At 35.0% G+C, this 25,673-nt stretch overlaps 3 protein-coding genes across 4 annotated transcripts; 2 read left to right on the top strand and 1 right to left on the bottom strand.

The window, feature by feature from the left end:
- Positions 1-7,966: 7,966 nt before the first annotated feature.
- LOC108779527 (ATP-binding cassette sub-family F member 2) lies at positions 7,967-11,953 on the top strand. The gene is made up of 9 exons (XM_018546955.1): positions 7,967-8,133; positions 8,416-8,603; positions 9,284-9,687; positions 9,770-9,933; positions 10,026-10,253; positions 10,329-10,716; positions 10,795-10,986; positions 11,050-11,253; positions 11,336-11,953. Exons 2-9 carry the CDS (start codon positions 8,426-8,428, stop codon positions 11,477-11,479), a joined length of 1,902 nt encoding a protein of 633 aa, XP_018402457.1. The 5' UTR covers positions 7,967-8,133; positions 8,416-8,425; the 3' UTR covers positions 11,480-11,953.
- Positions 11,954-12,113: 160 nt separating this feature from the next.
- Tmem98 (transmembrane protein 98) lies at positions 12,114-13,790 on the bottom strand. Its single transcript, XM_018546958.1, has 4 exons — positions 13,477-13,790; positions 13,298-13,407; positions 12,807-12,939; positions 12,114-12,740 (listed from the first exon to the last, which is right to left on the bottom strand). The coding sequence occupies exons 1-4, from the start codon at positions 13,630-13,632 to the stop codon at positions 12,465-12,467; spliced, it is 675 nt and encodes a 224-aa protein (XP_018402460.1). The 5' UTR covers positions 13,633-13,790; the 3' UTR covers positions 12,114-12,464.
- Positions 13,791-14,683: 893 nt separating this feature from the next.
- LOC108779529 (ubiquitin-conjugating enzyme E2 J2) lies at positions 14,684-17,531 on the top strand. 2 transcript variants are annotated; one of them, XM_018546957.1, is made up of 5 exons: positions 14,684-15,150; positions 15,233-15,384; positions 16,156-16,390; positions 16,457-16,585; positions 16,863-17,531. In XM_018546957.1, exons 2-5 carry the CDS (start codon positions 15,260-15,262, stop codon positions 17,073-17,075), a joined length of 702 nt encoding a protein of 233 aa, XP_018402459.1. In that variant the 5' UTR covers positions 14,684-15,150; positions 15,233-15,259; the 3' UTR covers positions 17,076-17,531. The 2 variants fall into 2 exon arrangements, with proteins under 2 accessions (XP_018402459.1, XP_018402458.1); XM_018546956.1 differs by having other exon boundaries at positions 14,684-15,384.
- The last annotated feature ends 8,142 nt before the right edge of the window (positions 17,532-25,673 follow it).

Here is a 25,673-nt window from a genome sequence, read left to right on the forward strand (position 1 = left end):
CCCCCCCCGCCCCGCGATGCCTTCGCCGCTCCTCTCTTCCTCGCGCGCGAGCGCACCCTCTGTGTTCGTATACGCCACTCCGCCGTACGTTGCTGAAGAGCGGCGCCCCCTCACTTCCTCGCTACCCCCAGACAATCGGACGGTGCACCGTGTATGTCGGTCCTTGTCCTTTCTCTCTTCTCTTACTTCGAACTTGCCTCGAACGGGGTTGTTCCTCCTCGTGGATGGTCGGCGAACGAAATAGCACCTCGACGACGACGACGACGACGACGACGACGATGACAACAGCGTCGGTGACACGGTGGCGTTAACACGAGGATCGTGATTACGAGTTCGCTTGAGTACGCACGTACGTACGCACGGCGACGACGCGAACGAGGGTGAGAGTACGTGGGGTGCGTGAGGCGCTTCGCGCGGGAATTGCGAGCCGCCCCTGCGTCAGGGAACTGAGGACTACCGGCTCGCGGGGTGCAACGCGCCCCGCCGCATAACCACGACTATACGCTCGGCCGCTGTCTCGCGGACATGTTGAGGGTTGCGAGTACGCACGCAAGCGCGCAAGAGAGCGAACGTACGAGTGAGGGTGGCGACGGGTGCGACGACGACTACCAATGCCGTAGTCTTCGTCATCGTCGTCGTCGTCGTCGTCGCGCGCAGTAGCGTATATAGATGCGAGAGTGGCGGACACGCCGCCGGTCTTCTTCCCTTCACTAGCCGGACCTTCGATCGCGAATTGTGCCAAAAACCCTATCGATCTCGCGCGGCGCTGAGTAGAGTTTCGTGGGTCTTCTGCATGTTAGCGCGAGAAGTAGAAATCCACAGAATAGATTTAGAGAAATATTTTGTTATTCAATTTTTATATTGTTCTTAATATAAAATTTAACATTGAGATGACCTGCTAATGGCTGGTATACACTTATAGTTAGTTTTCATCTTCTTATTTCAAAATTGTTTTAAGTAATGTCTTAAAATGTTAATGCTCTGTAATTGGCTTAACTTGTGATATCTTAGGACTGTACTTAATCTTAAATATAAGATCCGCGACTATCGGCCTGGGGAAAAGAAAAAATAGACGTTGTTTGTAGAATAGAATTAATAGAATACATTTGAAAATTTTCTTTTTCTATATTCTTTGTTCCGTTCACTGTAAGACAAGTAAAAATTTGGTAACAATATTACCTCCATATCAAGCGACTTAAAATCTTAGTCTTAAAGTCTCTCTTCGTGGAAAGACATTATAGAAGCGCGGCGTCGATTATTGCATACTGATTACTAGGAACATCTTAAAAGGTCGTCCACTACCAAGGCGGATGCTTAAAGAAACTTTAAGGACTGCCGAACAAACTCCCGACGTGTGGGTCTTTCTAGTAAGTTTCCACTATAACTGACGTATCTTCGGAAGAGAAGGAGAGACTAGCGTTTAAAATTTAAACTTCCAGAAAAGTTACATGACATAAAATATTATACTCCTGAAAATTATGTCCTTTTTGGAAAACAATCGCGAGCTGAAAGTGTGCCAGTTCTACAATTTATATCGATATGTGATTCCGAAAATAGTTTCCTTGTCCTTCTTCGTATATAGAACTTATAAAGACATCCTATTTTATTTAACAAGGAATCTCATTATTGTTCTGACAATGAAGGTTACAAATGTATTATATGCAAGACATGCATATGAATATCTTAAATCGCATTTTGGATGTAGAACTAAAGCGTTCGCATTATGCAGCAATCTACTAATTCTGTCTACAAACGACGTCTATTTTTCTTTTTTCTCACGTAAACGTTCGCAACGCTCGCGAGTATTATTTCATCCTTTTTGTCATAAAATATTAAGCAAGGATGAAAATATGCACACGAGTTGTAAATGTTAAGTGGAGCGCATCCTAAAAATAATGCTGGACTTAAAAATAAAACTGGATTACAAAATATCTCACTATCTATACTCTACTGATTCCTGCGCGAAATTTTATGTAGATTTATCCGTCGAAAGAGCAAGAGCACAGCCGAGCACGAGACTTGATTTCGCCGTGGGGTATGCGGGAATCGTTCGAAGAGATCGATGATACTTACATTTCAGGGAGTATATCAGTTTCACAGCAAAACATTACGAAACTTGAGCGCGAGGCGGGTAGACATGCTAATCAAGTTGACAAGGAATGTTGTATGCACATTCTCGCGGAACGGGGCCGACGAATGTCATACACATGACTGCTTTTCCTCGCGAATTTTCCCGACGCGATTAATTCAGACGAGATTTTTTTCTAGCCGATTACACGTGTGCCGTGATTATTATAATTAATTAAGGGGGTACGATCGAGAAAATAATGAATGATTTATGAAAAGAATAGAGATTATTCTAAAGTACGCATTTAAAAGTAATACAAAAAATTTAACAATGATTTATCATTTGGATCAAAAGTTATTTCAAGATTTATTTTTTTTTATTTGTGACAGTAGAAACGTATGGAAATATATTATAAAGTGTGACGATAAAAGTCTCAGTTTTTTAATATAAGTACTTAAAAGAAGATTTATTGCGATCTAGAAATTAGTTGTCCTGTAAATATAAACAAAATATTGATTTGTTTTAAATCTTTGTACCTAATCGGTGAATCCTAACAAAACTTTATATAAATTATTTTGAATATTTAAAGTACTTGTACAAAACATGTATATTTTTGTTATTATATTTTAAATTTTAGTTTATAACAATAAAGTATTAACAAATAAAAATAAACTATAAAAATGTTTTGTTAAAATAAAAATTGAATGTTATAAACACACTTTTCATATAGATATAGCTTTTTTTAAAGAAATATATAATATTATAAATAATATTATATTTCTTATATAAATAATAATATATGAACTATGTATAATTATTGTACCTTCTTAATTATTGCTTACTTAGATTTAAAACGTTTTATTCGTCAATGATCGTATTTACTATCGCCCGCCAGATAATCACAACAATTTCAATGATACTTTATAGTGTATAGTGTATACAGTGGATAATTGCATAGTCAATAAATATAGAGAGGGCAATAATGATTATTTTGAGCGAATGACCGGCTTAATTTACAGGATTATTAAACTGTTTATTTGAATGCACGAGTCGATGAGGTTTTCGCGACTCATTACACATTGCTGAATCATTTATCACTGCAGATTATTAAGAAAATAATTTTTTATTGTCATAAGGATTTAGTTTTAATTTTTAATGGCGCATCTCCTCTGTTTTATATTGAAATTGTATATATTATTACAAGTATTTTATTTATCTTCCTCTAAATTGTATTATTATTTCATTTGTATCCCTTTAAATTATATTATTATTTCATTTGTCTTCCTTTGATTAAAAAGTAATTTACACGCATATAAAAATTATTAATTAATTAATTTATCAACCATTTATATAGTGTCCATTGACGAACTTTTGATGCAACATGGAAAAGATATCTCATTTAGTTCGCATTTTCTCGTTGAAGGAGTTGAGTGACTTCCTCCTGAAGTGACTGACGACTCGAGAGATTCGGTGGTTTGATCCTTCCCCCTCTTTCTCTTTCCTTTTGCCTTGTCGTTGTCGACGAGCCTAAACGTTCTACTTCCGGTTCGACTATTCCAACCTGGAATCGATTGGGTCGACCACCTCGTGTCAAAAACACTCGGCACGAAAGACGTCACGTCGATTCTTCCCCGAGGAAGCAGCGGGTCCGATTGTCAGCTCATAAATTTTACGACGAGCGGCCAACCGCGAATTAAATTTTCGCGACGATAGATTACAAATCCATCGAACTCTTGCAACACATCCATCACACAGCGAAAACGACACGAGACATTATAGATTGCAAATTTTAATCCAGTAATGGATCACTAATTAGATAATTATAGTATGATGCTGGGTATTGCTATACCTGTGTGTTGCACACGTTATATAGATATATCTATCGTAATATAAAATACTGACTTAATTTAAGTATGATAGCCACGCACACAGAAAGATATCAAATATATAATATTACTTTCCTATAGGAAATTCATATGTGAATTACAAATTCAATATTACTTTTGTTTTATTTCAATTTTTTAGTACAACTATTTCGTTTTGTGTCGTAAATCAACAATATCGGTTTATTATAATTTTATGCGGTTTATATTTTATCGTGTTTTAAAAATAAATATTCTAATTAACATGTTAAAGACAATTATATAATCATATTGTTACAAAAAAATGATTGTTACCCTATAATTACCTGAATACCTATGATATCTATCATTAGATTGATATATCATTTATCATACAATAAGTAATATTAAATGTTATATATATTAATTGGAATCCAATTATCGATCGAACAATAATTAAATTTTTGTTTAAAAAATTTTTTTATGAATTTAACTTTTTCAGTAAATCTTTAAGATTATTTTATCAATTATATATATCTTTTTATAATCGTTTTAACATTTGTCGTTATATCATTTGTATATTTTTTCTTCTAATTTGCTTTAAATTTAATTAACATTCTCATTCTCAATGTATAATTTTAATTACGCTAATCTATTTGCGTATTAATATATGCCTTTTTTCAACTTGCATCCGTGAGTTTAGCTTTTAACGATGAGATTTAAGAGAGAAGCAATTACCATAAAATAACTGTTTGAGTAACCAATTATCCATGAATAACGATAATCACAAAAGGAAAGTAACTCTGTAGCTCACGTATGGCATTGCGGCGCTGCAACAATTGAATGAATGGCATTCATACACCTCTTTTTTAACCCCGTTCTTTTACTCGTTCACTACAAAACTCCCAACATTAAAGGTTACAACGGTTGACATGCAAACTACATTCACTTACGTCGCAATTACAACACGCATGGTCGCAACAATCGAGATTTTTCCAAATTGCTACACGAAAATGACATTGCGCATTACGTTAAATCTTTTTACAGTCAATTAGAAAATTCGGGTGTTACTTTACAAATAACTTTTTCGATTTTATAATATAATATCACAATATTTTTTTATTCAAGTTAAAAAAATCCCCTTTAAAACGCTATTGGATAACGATGCCTCAGTAAATCTGAACTTAATTAATTTTAAGTTGTACTTGCTTAAGAGATTCAAATTTTCCGTACACAATTAATAAAATAGTTAATTTCTATTTAATTTCTTTTAATAAGAGATGCATTGATAAAATGGATAGTCTTACGAGTCTAAAATAAAAATATTCTAATTTTGTCGAACTTATGATAAATTTTATTTCACTAAAAGTAAAAATTACTTAAATACATTACAATTATAATAAATCCATTCAAGTGGTTATTTATCTTACAGTAAAGTAAATCATATTATTCTTAAGACTGTAAGCACGAACAACTCTCAAGACTTTACACTTGTATGTTTTACCAAGCAGTAAAGTAAATCTTGGCTCTAAGGGAAAAATTACCCTTTCGATAAAGTAAATTCTGTTGAGATGTATTATAATTTATAAATTAAGAAATAGTAATAATAATAAAGTGCAGTAGCGTAAAATTTATTTTACGAAATGTAAAAAGTATGGCTATGCAGCGATTGCTCATTTACCAGACAAGCAAAGTAAATTTTATATAAGTAAACATTTGTTTCTATATTGGATCTATCAATTCCTTAAAATTTACTAGAATTCTATAACGTATATTACTTTACATTTTTCTCCATGTGTTATTTTAACATTGTTTTCATTTCCTCTTTTTTTCCCAACGTAGAAGGAAAAAGAGGAAAAATCGACCGTACAAGAAGTTTAGCTGAAAAAATAAACCTAATATCTCTCAAAATTGATTTTTAAAACATACCGAAATGTGTCACGTCTTCTATTGAGTGTGAAAGGGTCATCCTACATGGAAAAAAGTCTGGTAGTAGCTATCAAATGATGAATGAAATAATTGCAACCAAATTTTCGATTGATATAACCACACATATAATTTTACTTTTCTAAATTCAGTAATGAATATTCAGTCATGAGTATTACTGAACACAGTAAAATTATATTTTTGGTTATATCAGTTGAACATTTGATTGGAATTATTTTATTCAACATTTAGTATAGCTATTATTACACTCTTTTTTTTAGTATACGAATCGACGGTCTGACTGCGCAAATGGAACAGGTACGTCACTGGTCGGTCGCTTACGCACACGTCGAACCGAATGTACGGTTTACGTACAAACGCTGCGCCAATGCGCCGCCGGCCGACAACGGCCACGTTACATCCTCCACACCCTCCGTCACCCGTTAGCACGTACTACGGGGATACTACGTTCTGTGATGCGGTGCAATTAACCACCTCCACTCCCGCAATACCAACCCCACCATCGTCGTCCGGCCGGCACAGACGTTCGGACCCGCTCTGCCGGGGCGCAAGTCTGTGTCTTCTTTTACCACCCTCTGCCCCCATCCCTCGGCCGTTTATCCATTCGTTCATTCATCAGAAAGAACACACACCTTGACCGGCCCGACCGGGCTTCGGTCAACGCGGCCCCGAATCGGGGAGATCCAGGAAGTGCTCGATAAACCGAAAGGGTTGCGACTTGCGACACCCTGCGCGTGATGTAACTCGAGATACATCACGGCACACGTTGACGATAACGTCACCACGGGGTGCAGTAACAGTAATTCGTTATTCGAACAAGATATCTTTTTTTAATAAAAGTTACGTAACGAATATGTCACATAATTTATCAAGCATATAAATTATCCGCATAGATCGAAGTTTATTATTATTTATTATGCGTAGAAGTGCAATAATTCGTCGATGCAAGTGAAAACTTGTGCCATTCGTGAGTGATAGCATTCAGGATGTAATTAAATTTTTTATTATAAATGAAACGTACTGTGTAATTGATTATTTAAAATGCATCTATACAGTTTAGGGACAAATATATAAAGAGAGTAATTAATTTCTTTCGATTTTTTCTAATGTATTTATTTTGTGAAAATTCAAGTTTAGCAGGATGTACGACGTGCATAAGAACTTTAATTTACAGCAGTGTTCACTATTAATTTAACAATTATCTCGATATTTAAATAGAGATACAAGGTTTACAGTATCTTAATTTCTTTTTCTTTTTTTCTCTCGTCATACATTTTTCCTTGCACTAGTTTAATTCTTTCGACTTGCAACAATGATGCATAAATGCGAGAATTAAAACACATCTGTTTTTACATCTTATTTTTTATTGATTATCCATTGAGCCAGTTAAACTGCACTTAAGTGCAAAATTATGTTTTACTAAAAGTAATTAAGTAGAAATTAACGTTCAATTAAACATTAAATTATACGCAATATTTGAACTTTTCAAGTAAGCAACCGTACATCTTGAGATTGTATTTAATTGTGAAAGATAAAATACATATAGATCTTAAAATCAGACTGTGAATATCTCATTTAAAAAAACAAATATAAGTTGCTAAAAATAAATAAATCCTATATTATTGAATTAAGCTAACAATGTATATTAATTTTATCTTTAAAATTTTACAAATCATAGATAACAATTCGTTGGAAGTTTTTTTTAATTTATATAAAAAAATATATTTGAATAAAATAATTTGTGTGTTGCATACAGTTAAAGAAAAATTTCTTTGTTTTAAACGTTATTTGTTGAAATCAAGTAAATTTTTATTTTCCTCAAAAGTATTTTTATTAACTTTAACTTAAAAAATCAACGAAAGAGACCATTTTTTCAGTTTAAACGTAACCTTTCTCTAGGTATAAAAGCTTTATATTACATTTATATAAACAAGTTTAAAAATCCTTGATTGCATATAAAAAAAAAAATTAAAGTAATTGCAATATTTGCCAAGAATTCGGTACACGTGGTGCCATCTAGGTATTTACGCGTCAAACTCTACCATGGAATGGAAGTTTGACGGTTTTGCCTCCATTCGTCCGACGCACGTGTAGATTCGCGTGTCGTACGGATCGTACTTTTTGGCGCACAATTAGATACTCATAATTATTCGCAAACAATCTCGTGTGTGATCAAAGAGTTACTAGTTAGTTCGGTGCGTGTGACGAAAGGGTAGTAATCTCGGGTGATCTCGAAAAGCATCGCGACGATATAGAATCTCGTTTGTTCGCCTATAGGTGAGTTCTCGAGTCCGCTCATATCCGTTTGCTCCTTACAACGGTCTCGTTCCATCTCGTTTGATCACATCTCGTCTTATTTCACGTCGCAACCGTTTCGTGGCTCAATCGGCGATGCGACGCAATACATCGGTTCTCGCTTCCTTTCCCGTAGTGTTTTCGCTTAGCGAATAACGCACGTGCCTAACCTATGCCTTACGTAACGCGCGAAAACGCCGCGGTCCGCTCGCTGGCTTCCTTCTCCACGTCACGGATACCGTAACCGCAACCGGTGAATTCCAGGTGAAAGACAATGCCGTCCGACGCGAAGAAGAAGCAGCAGCAGAAGAAGAAGGAGGCCGCGAAAGCGAGGCAGTCTGGCAAGAAGCCGCAGAGCAATAATCAGAAGGTGACCGAGGACGGTAAGGAGCAAAGCCCGACGTTGGGAGACGTGCAGAATGGCACCAACGGCACGGCTATCAGCGCCGAAGGTAAGACAAAGAAGCTTGTCATTGTTTCCCGCCTATACCCACCTTGCAACGTCCGAATACTTACATCCAAGTTGCTTTTTAATTATTTTTCAATGACAACTAACGTTTAGACAGAGACTCGATATTTAACTCCTAGATCTATTTCTGAAAAATATGTTGAAGAACCTTTAACTTGACATTTCAATATTGTTCTATTAATAGATTTTCAAAATATTACAGAATTCTCTGTGTGTTTTGTATTGTTTTTGAAACATATAAGAGTCTATAATTCAATTATATTATTAATTTATTGTTTTTTAAAAGTTTTTCAAGATATTGTATACATATTTTATGACAAAATGAATTAATTTAGAAACTACTGAATAAGAGAGAGAGAGAGAGAGAGAGAGAGAGAGAGAGAGAGAGAGAGAGAGAATGAAGTAATATTAATTGTTTATACAAGAGAGATCTCAAAAAGTTATAGAATTTATAATATTTTAAAATAATTTATTTTAAAATATATTCTATAACTTTTCATGTGTTTTAAAAATTAGTTTACAATAATTTATTTATTACTATATATATGTGCTCTATAAATATGTATCTTACTTTTGAAACACTTGCTGTGATCACCTTATGCTTATGAATATTCTTGTTTCATTGAATATTTATTAACATATATGTAATAAATATATTTGCAGAGGCATTATGTATAAAATTGGAGGAAGATGCCAGATTAAACGCTGATGCACGTTCGTGCACGGGTTCGCTGGCTTCACATCCACGCAGTCGAGATATAAAGATATCTAACTTTTCTATTACTTTCCATGGCTGTGAACTACTGCAAGATACTATGTTGGAATTAAATTGCGGTAGACGTTACGGATTATTAGGTCTAAATGGCTCCGGAAAGTCTACATTGTTAGCGGTGTTAGGAAACCGCGAAGTTCCTATCCCGGAGCAAATAGATATTTTTCATTTGACTAGAGAAATGCCTGCAAGCAATAAGACAGCTGTGGAATGTGTGATGGAGGTTGACGAGGAACGTGTGAGATTAGAGAAGCTTGCCGAAGAATTAGTGGACTGCAACGAGGAGGATGCTCAGGTTTGTTTATAAACTGATATTTATCACAAAAATTATCATGAAAAAGAATCACGATTTTTACTTACAAATTTACTTTACGCAGGAACAACTCATGGATATATATGAGAGATTAGAAGACATGGCAGCTGACACAGCAGAAGCTCGTGCTGCCCATATTTTGCATGGTTTGGGTTTTACTGCAAAAATGCAAAAAACTCCTACCAAAGACTTCTCAGGAGGTTGGCGGATGCGTATAGCTCTTGCTAGGTATGCAAAACTTTTAAATATACATAAAATGTTTAGAAAAATTCTATTAAAAGTTCTATTTGTATTAAACATTTTTTGCATTTCTTTTATAGAGCGCTGTATGTGAAACCACATTTGTTGTTACTCGACGAACCGACCAATCATCTTGATCTCGATGCTTGCGTATGGTTAGAAGAAGAACTCAAAACCTATAAACGGATTCTCGTTATAATCTCACACTCTCAAGATTTCCTCAATGGCATTTGTACCAATATCATCCATGTCAATAAAAAGCAGTTGAAATATTACACCGGTAATTACGAGGCGTTCGTGAAAACAAGGTGAGTTGTGAAAGATATTGCTTTTATAAATTATTTCTTATATTATTACTTTATGTTTTTTGTCTTTGTTCTTAGAATGGAATTACTTGAAAATCAAGCGAAGCAATATAATTGGGAACAGGATCAGATTGCACATATGAAAAACTACATCGCCCGATTTGGTCACGGTTCGGCAAAATTAGCTAGACAAGCACAATCGAAAGAAAAAACTTTAGCGAAAATGGTGGCGCAAGGTCTGACCGAAAAAGTTGTTAATGATAAAGTGCTAAACTTCTATTTTCCTTCGTGCGGAACGATTCCACCACCGGTTATTATGGTTCAAAATGTCAGTTTTCGTTATAACGAGGATGCTCCTTGGATTTACAAGAATCTAGAGTTTGGAATTGATTTGGATACCAGAATCGCATTGGTTGGGCCAAACGGAGCAGGAAAGAGTACCCTGTTGAAACTGTTGTATGGTGATGTACGTAGAGAATGTATATTCTTATTAGTGAACAAAAACTCGATATTATTTTTTTAACAAGATGATCTCTCGTTACAGTTAGTACCGACAAGCGGAATGATTCGCAAAAACAGTCATCTCCGAATCAGTAGATATCACCAACATTTGCATGAGTTACTGGATTTAGATATATCGCCTCTCGATTATATGATGAAGGCTTTCCCCGAGGTGAAAGAGCGTGAAGAAATGAGAAAGATTATTGGCCGCTATGGTCTAACTGGACGTCAACAAGTATGTAATTTATGAAATAATGATATTTAAGAACAATGCATAATCGAATGCGCTTGTACTTAGGTTTGTCCTATTCGTCAATTGTCCGATGGTCAACGTTGTCGGGTTGTGTTTGCCTGGTTGGCTTGGCAAGTGCCTCATCTGTTGTTGCTCGATGAGCCTACCAATCACTTGGACATGGAAACGATCGATGCGCTTGCTGATGCCATCAACGACTTTGACGGTGGCATGGTTCTTGTATCGCACGACTTTAGATTGATTAATCAGGTATATGCATTTTTGTATGGCTTTACTTTAATTCAAGAAAATTATAAGTTTTGTAAACGTATTCTATATATTTGATGTTTAGGTCGCTGAAGAAATCTGGGTGTGCGAGAATGAAGCAGTTACAAAATGGAGTGGCAATATTTTGGATTATAAGGAGCATCTTAAAGACAAGGTCCTGTCCGACAACCAAAAGAGACAGAAGGACTTGGCGAATCGAGGAAAATAATAGAGGCAGCGCTGTGATTTTGATCCGCTTCTTTTTCCAGTGCACTATACCTCCATATTTATAGGATTTTTTTTCTGAAAATTGTAATATGTTAATCGACACTGTATATGCTATATTGTGTAGCGCATCAGTGATTGATTACATCACTTAGTTAATTTATTAAAGTATTAGAAGACCGAAATTAATACTTGACAACTCGCAGGTTGTTGTGGCGCATTACTACAGTAGAAATCTAGAAATTTGAGAATTCGTGCATATTACAAAAAAAAAAAAACAGATTGAATTTAAATAAATTATCGACAAGCTCTATATTTAACATGAGTATATAGAAAAAGACAGGACGAAAGAATCCAGTGATTTTTCTTTGACGATCAACTTCATTATAAATTCCTACTAATCTAAAACAATTTGATTATCTTCAAGAATATAAAGTATTGTAACGTGTACAAACATATGCAGGTACGATCGATTATATAGTCCCAAAATACATTTTTATCATGTACGTATATAAATAACTATGATAATATAACATGGAAGACGTCATTTTCGTATATCTGTATATTATAAAATATCGAAAGATGTCTTGGCGAATTTTCACCGCGTTTAAAAACGATTATTAAAATATATCCTTCACAATACTTTCGACGTGTGTATATATACCTAATATATATTTATATGCATCTTTTTATAGCAACGATAATTGACATAAAATATTGACGAGTTTTTCCCCCATCAGTAATCTTGAACTTTGTTCATTTTGTGCCTTGAGATCAGCGATAATCCATTTTCGCGTAATTGCCATCTGGTGCATGGCTTGAATTTACTGAACGTGTACGCTATATTTACAAATCTAGCGGCCATATCATGTACAACTTTCGTTGCAATCGTATGATAAAAAGATCTCGAAAAACTAATAATAATCCGATTATTAAAAATACTGTAGCGACAAAGATTTGATTTCATCGCGAAATCAATCGACATATATTTAAACTGGCGTAGAGGCTGGGATAGAGCAGGCTACTTCCTGAGCCAACGCTGCATTTCTCAGCACCAACAGATGAGTGTCCATGTCGTTTAGGGCTTGATCAATGAATGCCAGTTTTCTGGCTTGGTTCTTAGGCACGCCGTGCTTGGTTACCAATGCCAAATGGGTTACAGCCAACACTAGAGCTGCTACCCTAGCTTCCAATAATCTAGCGTCTAAAGGAGGATACAAACTGCGAACAACGTCATCTACACGAGGTGGTATACGTCGGGCAACCTACAAACAAAAGCAAGATTTGATAAGAAGAATAACACAATAATAATGTACAGTAATCGTACTTACATCCACTATCTCTAGCGGGACAGTATTACTGTTGACAGTTCCAGCGATAGTGGTAAGACTAGCTGCTAAAGAATGACAAGATCGGAGCACTGCTATACAAGGTGGAGCTAAACCAGTGGCATCGTCAACCCACCTAGAATGCAAAATTATCTTTCTAAAGAGCATGACATTTAAACTCACAAAGTTAATGACAGGAAGACAATTGATGCTTTTCATAACGGATATGTAGATATAGGATATTTGCAAACTGAATCAAAGATAAAAGTAACATATTACATGCAACATTATTTATTATTTCTTCGTTGAAGAACTAATGGAAATAGTAGATAATGAAATAATGAGATTACCTGTAGCAGAAAAGCAAATAACGAATAATGAAAAAATACTTATAGATATCTTCTATTTACAAATTGAATTAGAGATAAAAGTCATATCACATACAATATTATCTACTATTTTTATTAATTGTTCATTGTTTATGATTCTTTTACCTTTCAGCACCCGCCAACCACTCTTCGCTCTCCCACACATCTAATCCCAAGCCAGTGATGTTCTCTCCCTCGAGTAGATCAGAGCTCAGCTCCGCGGAATCCTTTTGATTCTGGAAACGATTAAGATCATCATATTCCCTGCTAACTAGCATCTTTGTCTTTTCTGTCACTGGACTCACGTAATAGCAGCGTTGTCTGCGACAGATAACCAGGAGTACTAGAAGGGCACCGAGGAAGACAGCGGCGAGTGCACCCAGGGCGACCGCCACAACTGTCTCCATACCAGTGGCAGTAGTCGGTGGTCCAGCGTTGCTCATAGATAGTGGTGAACTCATGGTCACACGGAATGGATCAGAAGATGACTACCAATCTAACAAATCGAAGCAATCGTCACAAGCTCCCGGGTGGAGAGACAGGGTCAATCGGATTTACATTGGCATCTAAGACAAAATGTCAACAATCGCGCAGCGTCGTGATCCACTCATCCACTCTCCCGTTGGTGGACAAAGACGGTGGGAGGCGGCGACTGTCACGAGTCTTAAGCCCCATTCACTGTACCAGATTAGTGACGCGAATCTGTCAGGAATTTACGAGTAACTTTAAAGCAGCCAAAATCCGATTAATTTTATTCGGTATTTTTTAACAATAAATTGTATCATTATTGCGCAAAATTTTTATCGCATAAAAAACATGCATAACGATAATGTACTGATTCTGGCATTAAGAATTATAGGATAGGAGCCATGATCGGTGAAGCAATATTTGTAATATTATAATGTTAAAATGTGTAATGTTGGAAATGTAAAAATTAATTGCAAATATAAGCTTTTCTTAATATATGGAAGAAAGATTAAGAGACAAATCTTATAGTTGGAGAAATTATGCCTTAAATAATTCTAACCTTGAATAATTCAATTTTAAATTTTGCATTAAATTCTTGAAAAATGAGCTTAATAGAGATTATTTATAATTAACTTATCAAGCAATATGATATGTTAGCATATGATAATTTTTTAATTAATAGTTCATAATATATAATATATTGTATAATTTAATATGTAATATATAATATATTTATTATCCAGATTATGAACGTATATACCTATTTTGGCTACCAGACTGAAATATATAGTTACGTGCATTATAGATTTTAAGTACTGGCAGTGAATATCGAAATACAGTCTTTATATATATCTCTATTATTACGCTAATATATTAAATTTTTATTTCAAATCTCATTTCTCTATCGACATCTGTGTTTGCTGTGTATTTTCAGCGTTTGCGTTCGCGCTGTGAGGGAGTGCCTTCGAAAAAGACGCGCCAAATGCATTCCATCATGCGAGCCGCACTCGAAAGTTACGCTTTCTGGACATAGCGTGGTAACCCTGCAGCACGTAGAGATGAATTAATTCAGCGGATCTCGCAGTCAGATGTTTCCCGTCGTCGCGCGACAGCTCACCGCGCTGTCAAGTTCCGTTTCGACCGGCGGTCGTGCGCGCTTTCATTTCACCGAGGTGATACGTCACTCAAGCGCTTATCGGGCTTATCTCATTCTCACCCAGTCCAACGCCCGTCGACTTTTAACGAACAGCTGAGCGTTTCTTAAGAATCTTAAGTTTTCGTGTTTATCGCCAGATTTGCACATTTATCAGTCCGCGCGACATAATCCTACCTCGTGCTGTCACACCGTCTGTCTCGGCCACGCAAGCGGACTGAAGCGGACTCAAAAGAACATCGCGGCGATCAATTCCACGTGGACGTCGTGGACGCGCCCGCAATGCGACTCGAGGATCGTGCAATTTGACGACGCTGAGAGAACGAGGACTGGAGTAGCTGGAGCAAGACTTCGACCTGTAAGCATCGCTTGAAACAACGAACTGAGTCATCAAAGCGCGGAATCTGGTTCACACTGAGCGGAGAAAATATCTTTAACAGTATCCGTTGCAAGTAACACTGGGCTACATGGTAAGAATGAACAGAAAGACCAACAGTGCGACGGCCAGATTGAGACAGGACTATCTACGCCTCAAAAGAGATCCAGTGCCATATGTTCTTGCGGAGCCAGTACCTTCGAATATCTTGGAATGGTAAGTCTATCCTAATTAACCAAACTATCAAGTAAACACCAACTAACATCTATAAGTGTTTTCCATTTAGTAACACAAGTTGATACGAACATTCTATCTTGACAGTGAATAACAAAGATAGAATGATATTTTTGTCGATTTGTGTTATCAAATGGAGACTATCCAGTATATAACTTCATACTCAACAATATAAAAGTAATAGTAAATTTGGTCACTTGCACTATGTATATACACATAAAGTAACCTTTAATGTGTACGAATCCAATATATTATTTCAATACATATAGAGTACCTACATGCATTGATATAATATAATCAACATTGACAATGAAATAATATATGTATATTGTGTGTTAACTAACATGACAATATAATTATTGAATATTTATTCATTTGAAATGTTTATACGTTTCTACATTTAACTTTGTTAATTTCATGTATCGCCACTAATCTAGTATAATACAAGTAACTGAATTTGTTATAACACGTGTTGTACATAACAGTTGATATTATTGAATGTGAAATCATAATATTGACTGCATTTTGCAGAAAAAGCTTTGCAATTGTAATATTCTTTAATATGATTCATTTGGATCCAGGAAGGAGGAACTTAAGACCAATTGTATTAATGAATTATATAATTATTGCAAAGCTGTTTTTTTTCTTACTGAATGTAGCCACTGAATGTTATGTTATTGTTAATTAGTGTTTACTAAATAATCATCAATCAGCTGCTCACGAATGATTTAATATACATCCTGCTTGTTTTAGGCATTACGTGGTCAAAGGACCGGAAAAAACGCCATACGAGGGTGGATTTTATCATGGAAAACTCATATTTCCAGGAGAATTTCCATTCCAACCTCCTAGCATTTACATGACCACTCCTAATGGCCGATTTAAAGTCAATACGAGACTGTGTTTGTCCATTTCCGACTTTCATCCAGATACATGGAATCCAGCGTGGAGCGTATCTACTATTCTTACTGGCTTACTCAGTTTTATGGTACATTCTCTGAAATTTGATAACATAGTTTTGAAAAAATGTTTAATTATAGTCTTGTGTTTACAGATTGAGAAGAGTCCCACGCTTGGCAGTATTAATACAACAGATTATGAGAAGAGGCAACTGGCTGCACAAAGCTTAGAATATAATTTGAGGGACAAGATGTTCTGCGAACTCTTTCCAGAAACTGTCGAGGTAGTGAAGCTGTTATATTAATAATAGCATATTATAACTGAATTTAGAAAACTCTTAATTTAACGTAATATTGATGATAACATGCCGTAACGGTCAAGTTGGACCGTTGATGCTTCTAATATATAATTTTCGTGTATATATACATACGTAGTATATAAATTCACACGAAATTATATATTAGAAGCATCTAAGATCCAACTTGACCATTACGGTATGTTCTCATCGGTACCTATTAATTTAAATTCTCACGGTTCAATAAGATTCGATATTATTGCAGACGATCAGAGCGGAACTGGAACGTCGAAAAGAACTTGAGAAACAAGCGAGGCATCAGTCTGCTGCGGCCGAAGTCTCTTCGTTGATACGAGACCAATTCCAGAGAGATCAGAGTCCACTGCACAGCGCATTAGCAAATCTCGTTGTCATCATTGGCTTCGCGGCGTTCGCGTACACGGTGAATTATGTACTGAAAAGCATAGCCATGGAATAAGTCCAAATCAGAATACTGTATATTTTAAGCTACACGAGACAAAAGAAAAGAGAGCTGTGACGATCACCTACATATATCCTAGAAAGAGGATTACATGAAAGAAGATATAGGTTATACCTACCTATCGATCAGTCTTTCAAATTCGTGCAAACCAAGATTTCATTCGGTTCCACGCGGCTTGGAACCTTCGCCAGTAAAACTGTGGATAGCTTCATAGATTTTTATATCAAGGATTGATTGTAAGATACAAGCTGTATTATACTTGCAAATTCTATGCGCTCTAGCCATTAACGGATAATCCTTCAATTCGCATAAAACGTACGCAAGACGAAATGTATAATCGCAGTGGCTTCCCTGCCATTTTTCTTATCGGACTTGCTGTCTTCTGACTTGTAAACATAAATACGAGGAATCAAGTTTCTTCTTTGCGGTGCTGATATCCTTCCTTTTATTGAATTTTCTACACTTTTACGATTGATTGTATTCAAATGCATCCAAAGAAGTGTGTGTGTGTGTGTGTGTATATTACAACACATTTAGTCTCATTTATAGGGAATCTCTCTAATAGAAATGCACAAATTGATTGCACTTTGCAATGTGCCAATAAAACTGAATTCAAAATTAAAATGCAATTTCGGTAAATTAGATTATGCTTTGTAGTCTAACTTATCTTGTTTATAGAATGAGTTTATACTTTGTAAATATGTGATAAGGTCGGAAACGTTATTATGTTCGAAAGCCCGCTATTAGCATTATATTGTATTGTTTTATCTTTGACATAAAACAAAGATAGAATGATGCATTTACTCTGATAGCACGCTTCCTGAACGCAACCAGAGATATAATAGGTATCTCTACGCCATTAATGTAAAAAAGCGAATGTAACTATATCCATTACGTCATCGGTGATTATCTCTTCCTCTTAAAATTTACGATTTATATATTTCTCGTTTAAGCATCAAAATGGCTCGTAGTATTATTTTTTCATAAATTTCTTCCATTTGCAATAGCATTTCTTCCTTAATTGACATGAAAAAAAACTTTTATAATTCAAGTAAATTCCCGCTCTTCCATGACTTTTATTATGTAGTATCAAAAATAATATTGCATAATTTCTAAAAAAAATTTCACTGTACTATAATTCGAATATATTAAAAGTAGATTAGATATATAATAGCGTTTTTCATTGGCAAAACTGCACACTCGATGTACATTAAACCTGTTGTACACTGAATGTAAAAATAGAATATCTCAATTGATAAAATACTCAATGTATATTGTATCAAATGACGTGATAAAATATATTGAGGATTTCGCGATTTAACTCATTTTTATATTTTTATTAAACATACATCTTTATACCGATTTATGTACAACTTCGAAGTGCGCACTAGTTCTGCCAACGAAAAACGTTATAATTCTTTCTCTTTTTTTTATACTATATCGATAATCTCTACCAACAATTTTTTTGTTAAATGGTAGGATAGTTATTTAATATATTTATTTAATATATATGATATATTGGAATGTATGTTTTTATCGGAAAACTTACTACTTCAACTATTGTATCTTTATTAGTTAATTTCTTCGGGCCATAAATTTTCGATTTTATTGAGTATTTTTCAAAAGATAAAACCACATTTCGCAATTATACTTATATATGTACATATATAAAAATATATGTATATATATATATATATATATTCTATTCTACCATCGTATAAACGTATCGTAATTATTAAGTAATTACGGCGAAATGTAAATACTATGTTATTATTATTGTAAGCGTGTGGAATATAGTTTACTTATCTGAGATATATCGTGTGTTTTAAGATTGTCATATCGTATCTAATTATTTTCCAACATTCCTATTCAATCTTTTGCTGAAAAAGTCCAATTATATATCGAATTTAAAAATTGTGTACACAATATACTGTATTACAGAGATTTGCACAAGAATGAAGTCAGACGGCATTGAAATTTTAGACGAGCGGTATCAGTTTCAGTAAGTGTGATTCTTTTGGAACTAACAAACGAGTCTATTAATAATTGACGAAGACATACGAATCCGAAAGCAAATTGGCGAAACGCAACGGTCGTTGCAGCTCACCGCTCAAAGAGACTCCTGTTACAAAGAAATTTCGCAAACGAGAGGAAGCTCATCTACGACTTATCGTCGGAATACGAATGGGGAGACAGCGAACATTCTCTCGCGGTTTACCGTTCCGGTAAACTGTTAGAATTCCAGCGCTGAATGCCTCGTTGTCCGGGTGCGCTCGGGAGGAAGGATGCGTCCTGTGAACCGAGCCCGCGCGATCTTGTCGAATGTCGTGTTTATGCCCCCTTACATGGACCGCGGATAAATCCGGGGCTTTCACGGCGCTCCTCTCCGCGTTAGTGACTGTTTATTAACTCTTTCAGAGTCGCTCCCCTGACTGTATACGTTAACTTTTCGTTTTAGTTTCCGTTTAAACTTCCCCCGCGATTTATCTACATTTCGTTTCAAACTGTATTAGTGAAAAACTTCATAGTTCTAATATCTTAAAAATATGGAATAATTGTTTTGAATTGAGTGCGACGCAGCATAATAATATTTCAAATAATTTTTCATGGATATTTTTTTACATTGAAAAAAAATTACTAAATCTTAATATGTATTTCTTTGAACAATAATAAGTAAACATATTTATAATTTACTTAGTAAATAAATATTTACTCAAAAAAATAATAGTTAAATTAATGGGTTTTGTATCAAATAAATATATGTTTATATTTAGTGAATAATTACAACTCTGTTCAAACTATTTTTTTTAAATTAAATTAACAGAAAATTTTTTTTTGGATTAAATAAATCATTTTATTTTTAATAAATTTTTTTTTCATTTAAGAGATGTTATAAATCTTCGATTGCTAATGCTAAAATGAGCTTGATGAGACTTGCAAATGTTAGTAGAGTTTAAAATAAATTTAAGTTTTATAAAAATTATGCCTTCTTATTATCATATAATTTTTAAATATCTTATTAAATATTTAATTATTACTTATATTATTTAAATATTTTGTTAAATATAATTTTTAGACAATCACATATTTATATGTCATTAATTAATTAATTTTTATTATCTTAATATTTCCGTTTTAATGTCGACACTCAGCTTCGCTTTTATCTGGCAGCCGATTCATCTTTCTTACGCCAGCGGCGAACCGGCCGGCACATGTCGTGGACGTGATGTTATTTTGTATCCCGTCGTCGCGTCCGTATGATCCGCTTTAATCCGGGAAAACATCCCGCAAAAGAAGCAAACAGCAATTTATTCGACCGCATAATAACAAGGAAGTCGGCCAGCCGCTTCACCGTCGAGAAGCCGCATCTGTAATCTCCACCCTCAGCTGGAGCACCCTTCCGCGTCGGCATCGCGTCCGCCCCCTTGACGTGTAAATCATTGACAGAGGCGCCAGGACACTCTCAGTTTCGCTTCGAATCCTGCGTAAATAAGATGCACATGTCCGCGGCAGGATGTCGAGCACGTATATGTACATATATCTGTGATACGCGTTTATTGAGATCGCTTTTGGCGTTTCCAGAGTCAAGAAAATGGACAGCCGAAGTTATTGAATTAAGGAAGACAGATGCGATGGTTATCGCTTTTTCCCTGTAAATTTATGTATCTCAAAATAGAGTACACTCTTCGAAGCGGTTTTCAGTATAAAACATATATATATATATGCTTTATTACTAGCACTCTGCGCTCGTACAGAACTCCTTGACATTTTTGTCGTTTCGTAAAATTGATTCTCTGTCAGCGATCTGAAATTTTCATCTTTCGTCCATCCTGAGTTTTCGAATTCCAGTGCGGATTTTTACATTGCTTCAGACTGCATAAAAATCAAGACCAAAAAAAGTAACTTTTATAAGCCAATAAGAGAATTGTGCTCAAATTTTATAGATATTCAGATGTGTAATAAAATGGTAGAACACACAATCTGTGAAATTTTTTTATTTTTGACAATATTTTATAACCCGTATATTTTTAAAGTTTACACTGAAAAATGAGTGTGGTGATAGCTACCAAATGTTGAGTAAAATAATTTTAATAAAAAATGTCCGGTTAATATAACCAAAAATAATTTTACTTTTTTAAATACTTAGAAATAGTATTACCCAAATAACCATTTGGTAATAATTACTAAATATTTTGAAAAATAAAATTATTTTTTATTATATTAACTAAAAGGTTTAATTGAAATTATTTCACTCAATATTTGGCTAATTAACATTGGCTGTAACATTGCTGGTGGGAGGAATTTACAGTTATTGCATCATGAATCAGATGATTTTCATCGAATCAAAGTGCGTGCGTCTCCAAGTATTTACAACATTCACATCGCTGTCAATAATCTGACAACTTCCAGTTCGGCCATAGCTTTGACACGTCCGTTTGATACCGGAAACGAGGAAAATGAGGACTCTCCCGCGAGGGTGATTTAGGGTGTCGTCAATCGGGCCGGAATGGTTCGTGGAATCATTTTACGCTCTCAGTCCCCAGTGGGTGGGACAAGACGCGATCGCAACAGGAAAGAAAAAAAGAGAGAGAGAGAGAGAGCGAGAGGGGGGGGAAGGGGAACGGCAGCACGACCATCGAAAACCGTCTCTGGGATAATTAACTGTAGGGACGACCTCATTACGCGACTTAATGAGCTGCCAGCGACCGCGTCGTGTTCACGTCGCGGTGCTGATACTTTTTCGAGTTTCGAGAGAAAGTAGTGGAACGTCACGGTAAAAATTGCTTGTACCGCGACCATGATTTATCATGACTGTAAAGGCCGGCGCGACCTGATTTGTCAATTTAACAAGCCGCGCCTTGTCGCATTTTGAAAAACGAGACAATTAGTCCAGAAAAATAAATAACAATTATAAGTTTTCACGAAACATTATACACCTAATCTCGTCGCATTAAGCGAGTAATAATTTATTATGTCAAACGATTTTTATTTATATCCCCATCAGCAAATATTGCTTCAACTAACTAGCACAGTAACATATATAATTTTTCATTCAACAAAATAACTGTAATACAACACATGTTGTAATGCATTATTGCAACAGTTATATTGTTGAATGGGGAATTCTAATCAACACAGAGTTATGTTACTATTATTCAAATAATTGATATATTGATGTTGTGTTAAAAGGAGTGGGAAAAGGTAATTTATAACTTTATGTTTTTTTACCAGAAGGTAATAAAAAATAATGTATTATATGGTATGTATAGAAATATGTTAAGTATATGACATTTTTTTCTACAAGATATATTTAAATATCCTATAGGAAAACATAACACGATAATGAACTTAGATTTTTGTCGACACTACACTGGAAAAAGTGTGACGGTAATAGCTATCAAATGTTGAGTGAAATAATTTTAACCAAATGTTTAGGCAATATAATTAAACATAATTTTACTTTCACAAATATTTAGTATTATCGAATAATATTATCAACGGTAGAGTACTTATTAAATAATAAATATTTATAAAGATAAAATTATATTTGGTTATATTACCTTAACACTTGGTGTTCGAAATCATTGGACTCTAATTTTTGTGGAACATTAATGAAATTAATAGTTATATTTTCATTTATTCTAGATATATATTTCATATTCTAGACATATATTATAGATATCATTATGCTCTGTACGTATCTCATATAATACATATATCATAGAATGTTACATATAGTTTTTAATTTTTTAAAATAAAAAACATCGAAAGATAATTCACTTAAGACAGAAGCCAGCTTCCCGCGGCAAGTTTTTCACGCTTCTATTTCTATCCGCGGCAACGTCTCTTAATTCACGTGGTCGCTTTATCGCAGACTCTTACTGGAATTGGCACAGTGGTTCCTCAAGTACCTACATAATCATCTGGTCCATCAAAGAAAACAGAAAGAGAATTATAATTCAACCGTGGAACGGTTTACTACCGGTGGTAAAACTGAATAAGTGCGCGCGCTATCGAGAGAATTCAGTTCTATTCAGATATAAATACATATACATGCTGAGGAACGCATGCAAGGGAGATGCACGAACCGCGTGGCAGCCACTAACGACAGGCGATTCATCATCCCGGAGAAAACGAAAGGAGTGACAGAAATCGTGGTGATTCAGTAGGAAAGGACAGAGAACAGATGTTTATGCCGGCGACGTCGCTCGTAACACCTTCGGCCGCCATTCTTCTATATCCCGTCGAACGTCTGTTTGACCTATCTGTTACAGTTACATGGATTTACATATAATATTATATTATAATACATAATAAAATTAATTATACAAATATTTAATCTGATTTTTAATTTTTTATGGATAATCGATTAATTGAATTTTATTTAAAAATACGTCTTTAAAATGTTGCATACATAAAAAATAAGTAAAGAAATATGTTAAATGCAGTTTTTTCTAAAAAAAATTTCCAAAGAATTATATTTATTGCAAGAAGCTTACTAGAATAAAAGAGTAAAAAGTATAAGATTATTAAAATTACGAAAAGTAGAATTAATGCTCCTTTTATATTTTTTGCATTATTAATATATTTAATGATTCAGAAATAAGACACTTTATCGCGATTTATTTTCTTAACAGGACAACGGAAATCGGATTGGAACTGCGAATGTGGAGCGATTCGACAACAATGGTAATGATAAAACCTGACTTTTTTTCTTTCTCTCTCATGCATTTTCTCTTTTTATAGTGATCCTGGAAATCTGAGAAACCGCCTAAACTAAACATAGAGCGGACCCACCGCGCATCCAGTCATCCAGTGACGCTTTATTTACAAATGCGTGAGGTCGATGGAAATCCTTCCAGCGGCTCCAGACGCCGATTATACCAGAGTGAGCCGCTTTTACGAGTTCTGATGTTTAATGTCATCGCATTACGTACGTTGCTGTTTTTTGTACCTTGCCATTGCGTATACACGCCGTTGTAGGTCGGATGACAGTACAAAACGCAGATGCACATCCTACAGTCGCCCTTTATATCAGAAGGGAGTAAGATCCGTTAATTAAAAACACTAAAATATAAATTATAACAAAAAATTGTGATTAAATTAGATTAAGGAGATTGACGAAATTTAATTACCTTTATAATGGAGAAACAATAGAAGTAATTTATTTGAGAATAATATTCACATACTATAAGTGTACTTAAACCGATATTTAATCGGATCTTAAGACGTCACAAATCAATCATAAATCTATATTAATATTTTAAAACATTATCTACTTAAGACGATCTTGAAATAAAAACCAACTATGAATACCGGCCTTAATTAATGATGTTATATTCGGTGATAAAATATCTTACAAAATAGACTCCTGAATTTTTCTCCGCCGATTATTTAGAACTAATGTAGTTCTTTTCACATACAAAAGATAAAAAATTTTAAGAAACTGAATATTTAAGAATTAAGAGAAAAATTAAAATTTAGATTTTTCAATTCATATTTTTAACTTTCTTAACTTATTGTAAGTAAATATCAACTATAATAATAAGATATAAAATCAATATTATAATTTCACATTCAACAATAAATGTAATTACTAATGTACATAATAATTATATCTACTATTAAATGTAAAATTATACTATGTTATATTACTAGTTACTAAAAAAGTTCTTTTAACAAAAATGAAAATTAGTCAAATTAAGATTAAAGATAAGAAATCCGAAAGCATTCAGTTTACGATAGATTTGGAATGCAATAGAAAGAGTAGTGGTGAACACGAGTAACGATTACAAAATTGCTTGGTAATTCAACATTCTCGCGCTGCGGGCATCACTGAATCGAGGATACAGCGGCGAGAGGAATCCAGCATCCCATCCCGATTGGAGCGGGCGACGCGGGCGTACCAAGATGACACGCTCTGAACCAATGGCACCACACTGGGCGTCACTGTACGATTCCGTTAGCTTGCAATAATATTTGCACTGGCACGTCTATATAATCCATTAGGGCCGCCGGCGTCGCCGGGCGGCATTCGGTAAATTATTTATCGGCTCTTCCGTCCCCCTGTTTCCTCCTCACTCGTTTCCGTCTCATTCGCACGTAACCGCGGATGTATCTCCTTTCCCACAATCACTGGATCCCCCTTCCTTGATTTACGATCCCGCCGGCACTCATACGTTTCGCGAGACGCGCTCGTTACGCACGTCTGACATCACGAGTGCTCAAGGCGAGAGATTTGCTGTCGCGTTAAGTCCTCGCGTAATCGTCCATTTTACCCGCCACAATAAGCCGTGATATAGTTGAAGGTCAATAATTTCCTGCGTCGCCTCATATCTCCGCAGTAATGTCGTTTCAAACGTCACTTTGAGGTCGGTCTTAAGCTAATTCTTGCTTCCTGTAAGCGACGTCTTAAATAAACGATAATAAGATATTAATAACAGAGAACCTTCTAAATGTGTTTAATTTTATGGAGAGTTTGATAGGTTTTAAAACAATTTGAAATTTTTATCGTACAGTTGAAAAATAAACGAAAATTTATACTCTTAAGAAATCGTTATGTAATCTCATAATTAAACACCCGTAGAACGTTCG

Source organism: Cyphomyrmex costatus, unplaced genomic scaffold (genome assembly GCF_001594065.2).
Source record: "Cyphomyrmex costatus isolate MS0001 unplaced genomic scaffold, Ccosl1.0 scaffold60, whole genome shotgun sequence".
Taxonomy (NCBI): domain Eukaryota; kingdom Metazoa; phylum Arthropoda; class Insecta; order Hymenoptera; family Formicidae; genus Cyphomyrmex; species Cyphomyrmex costatus.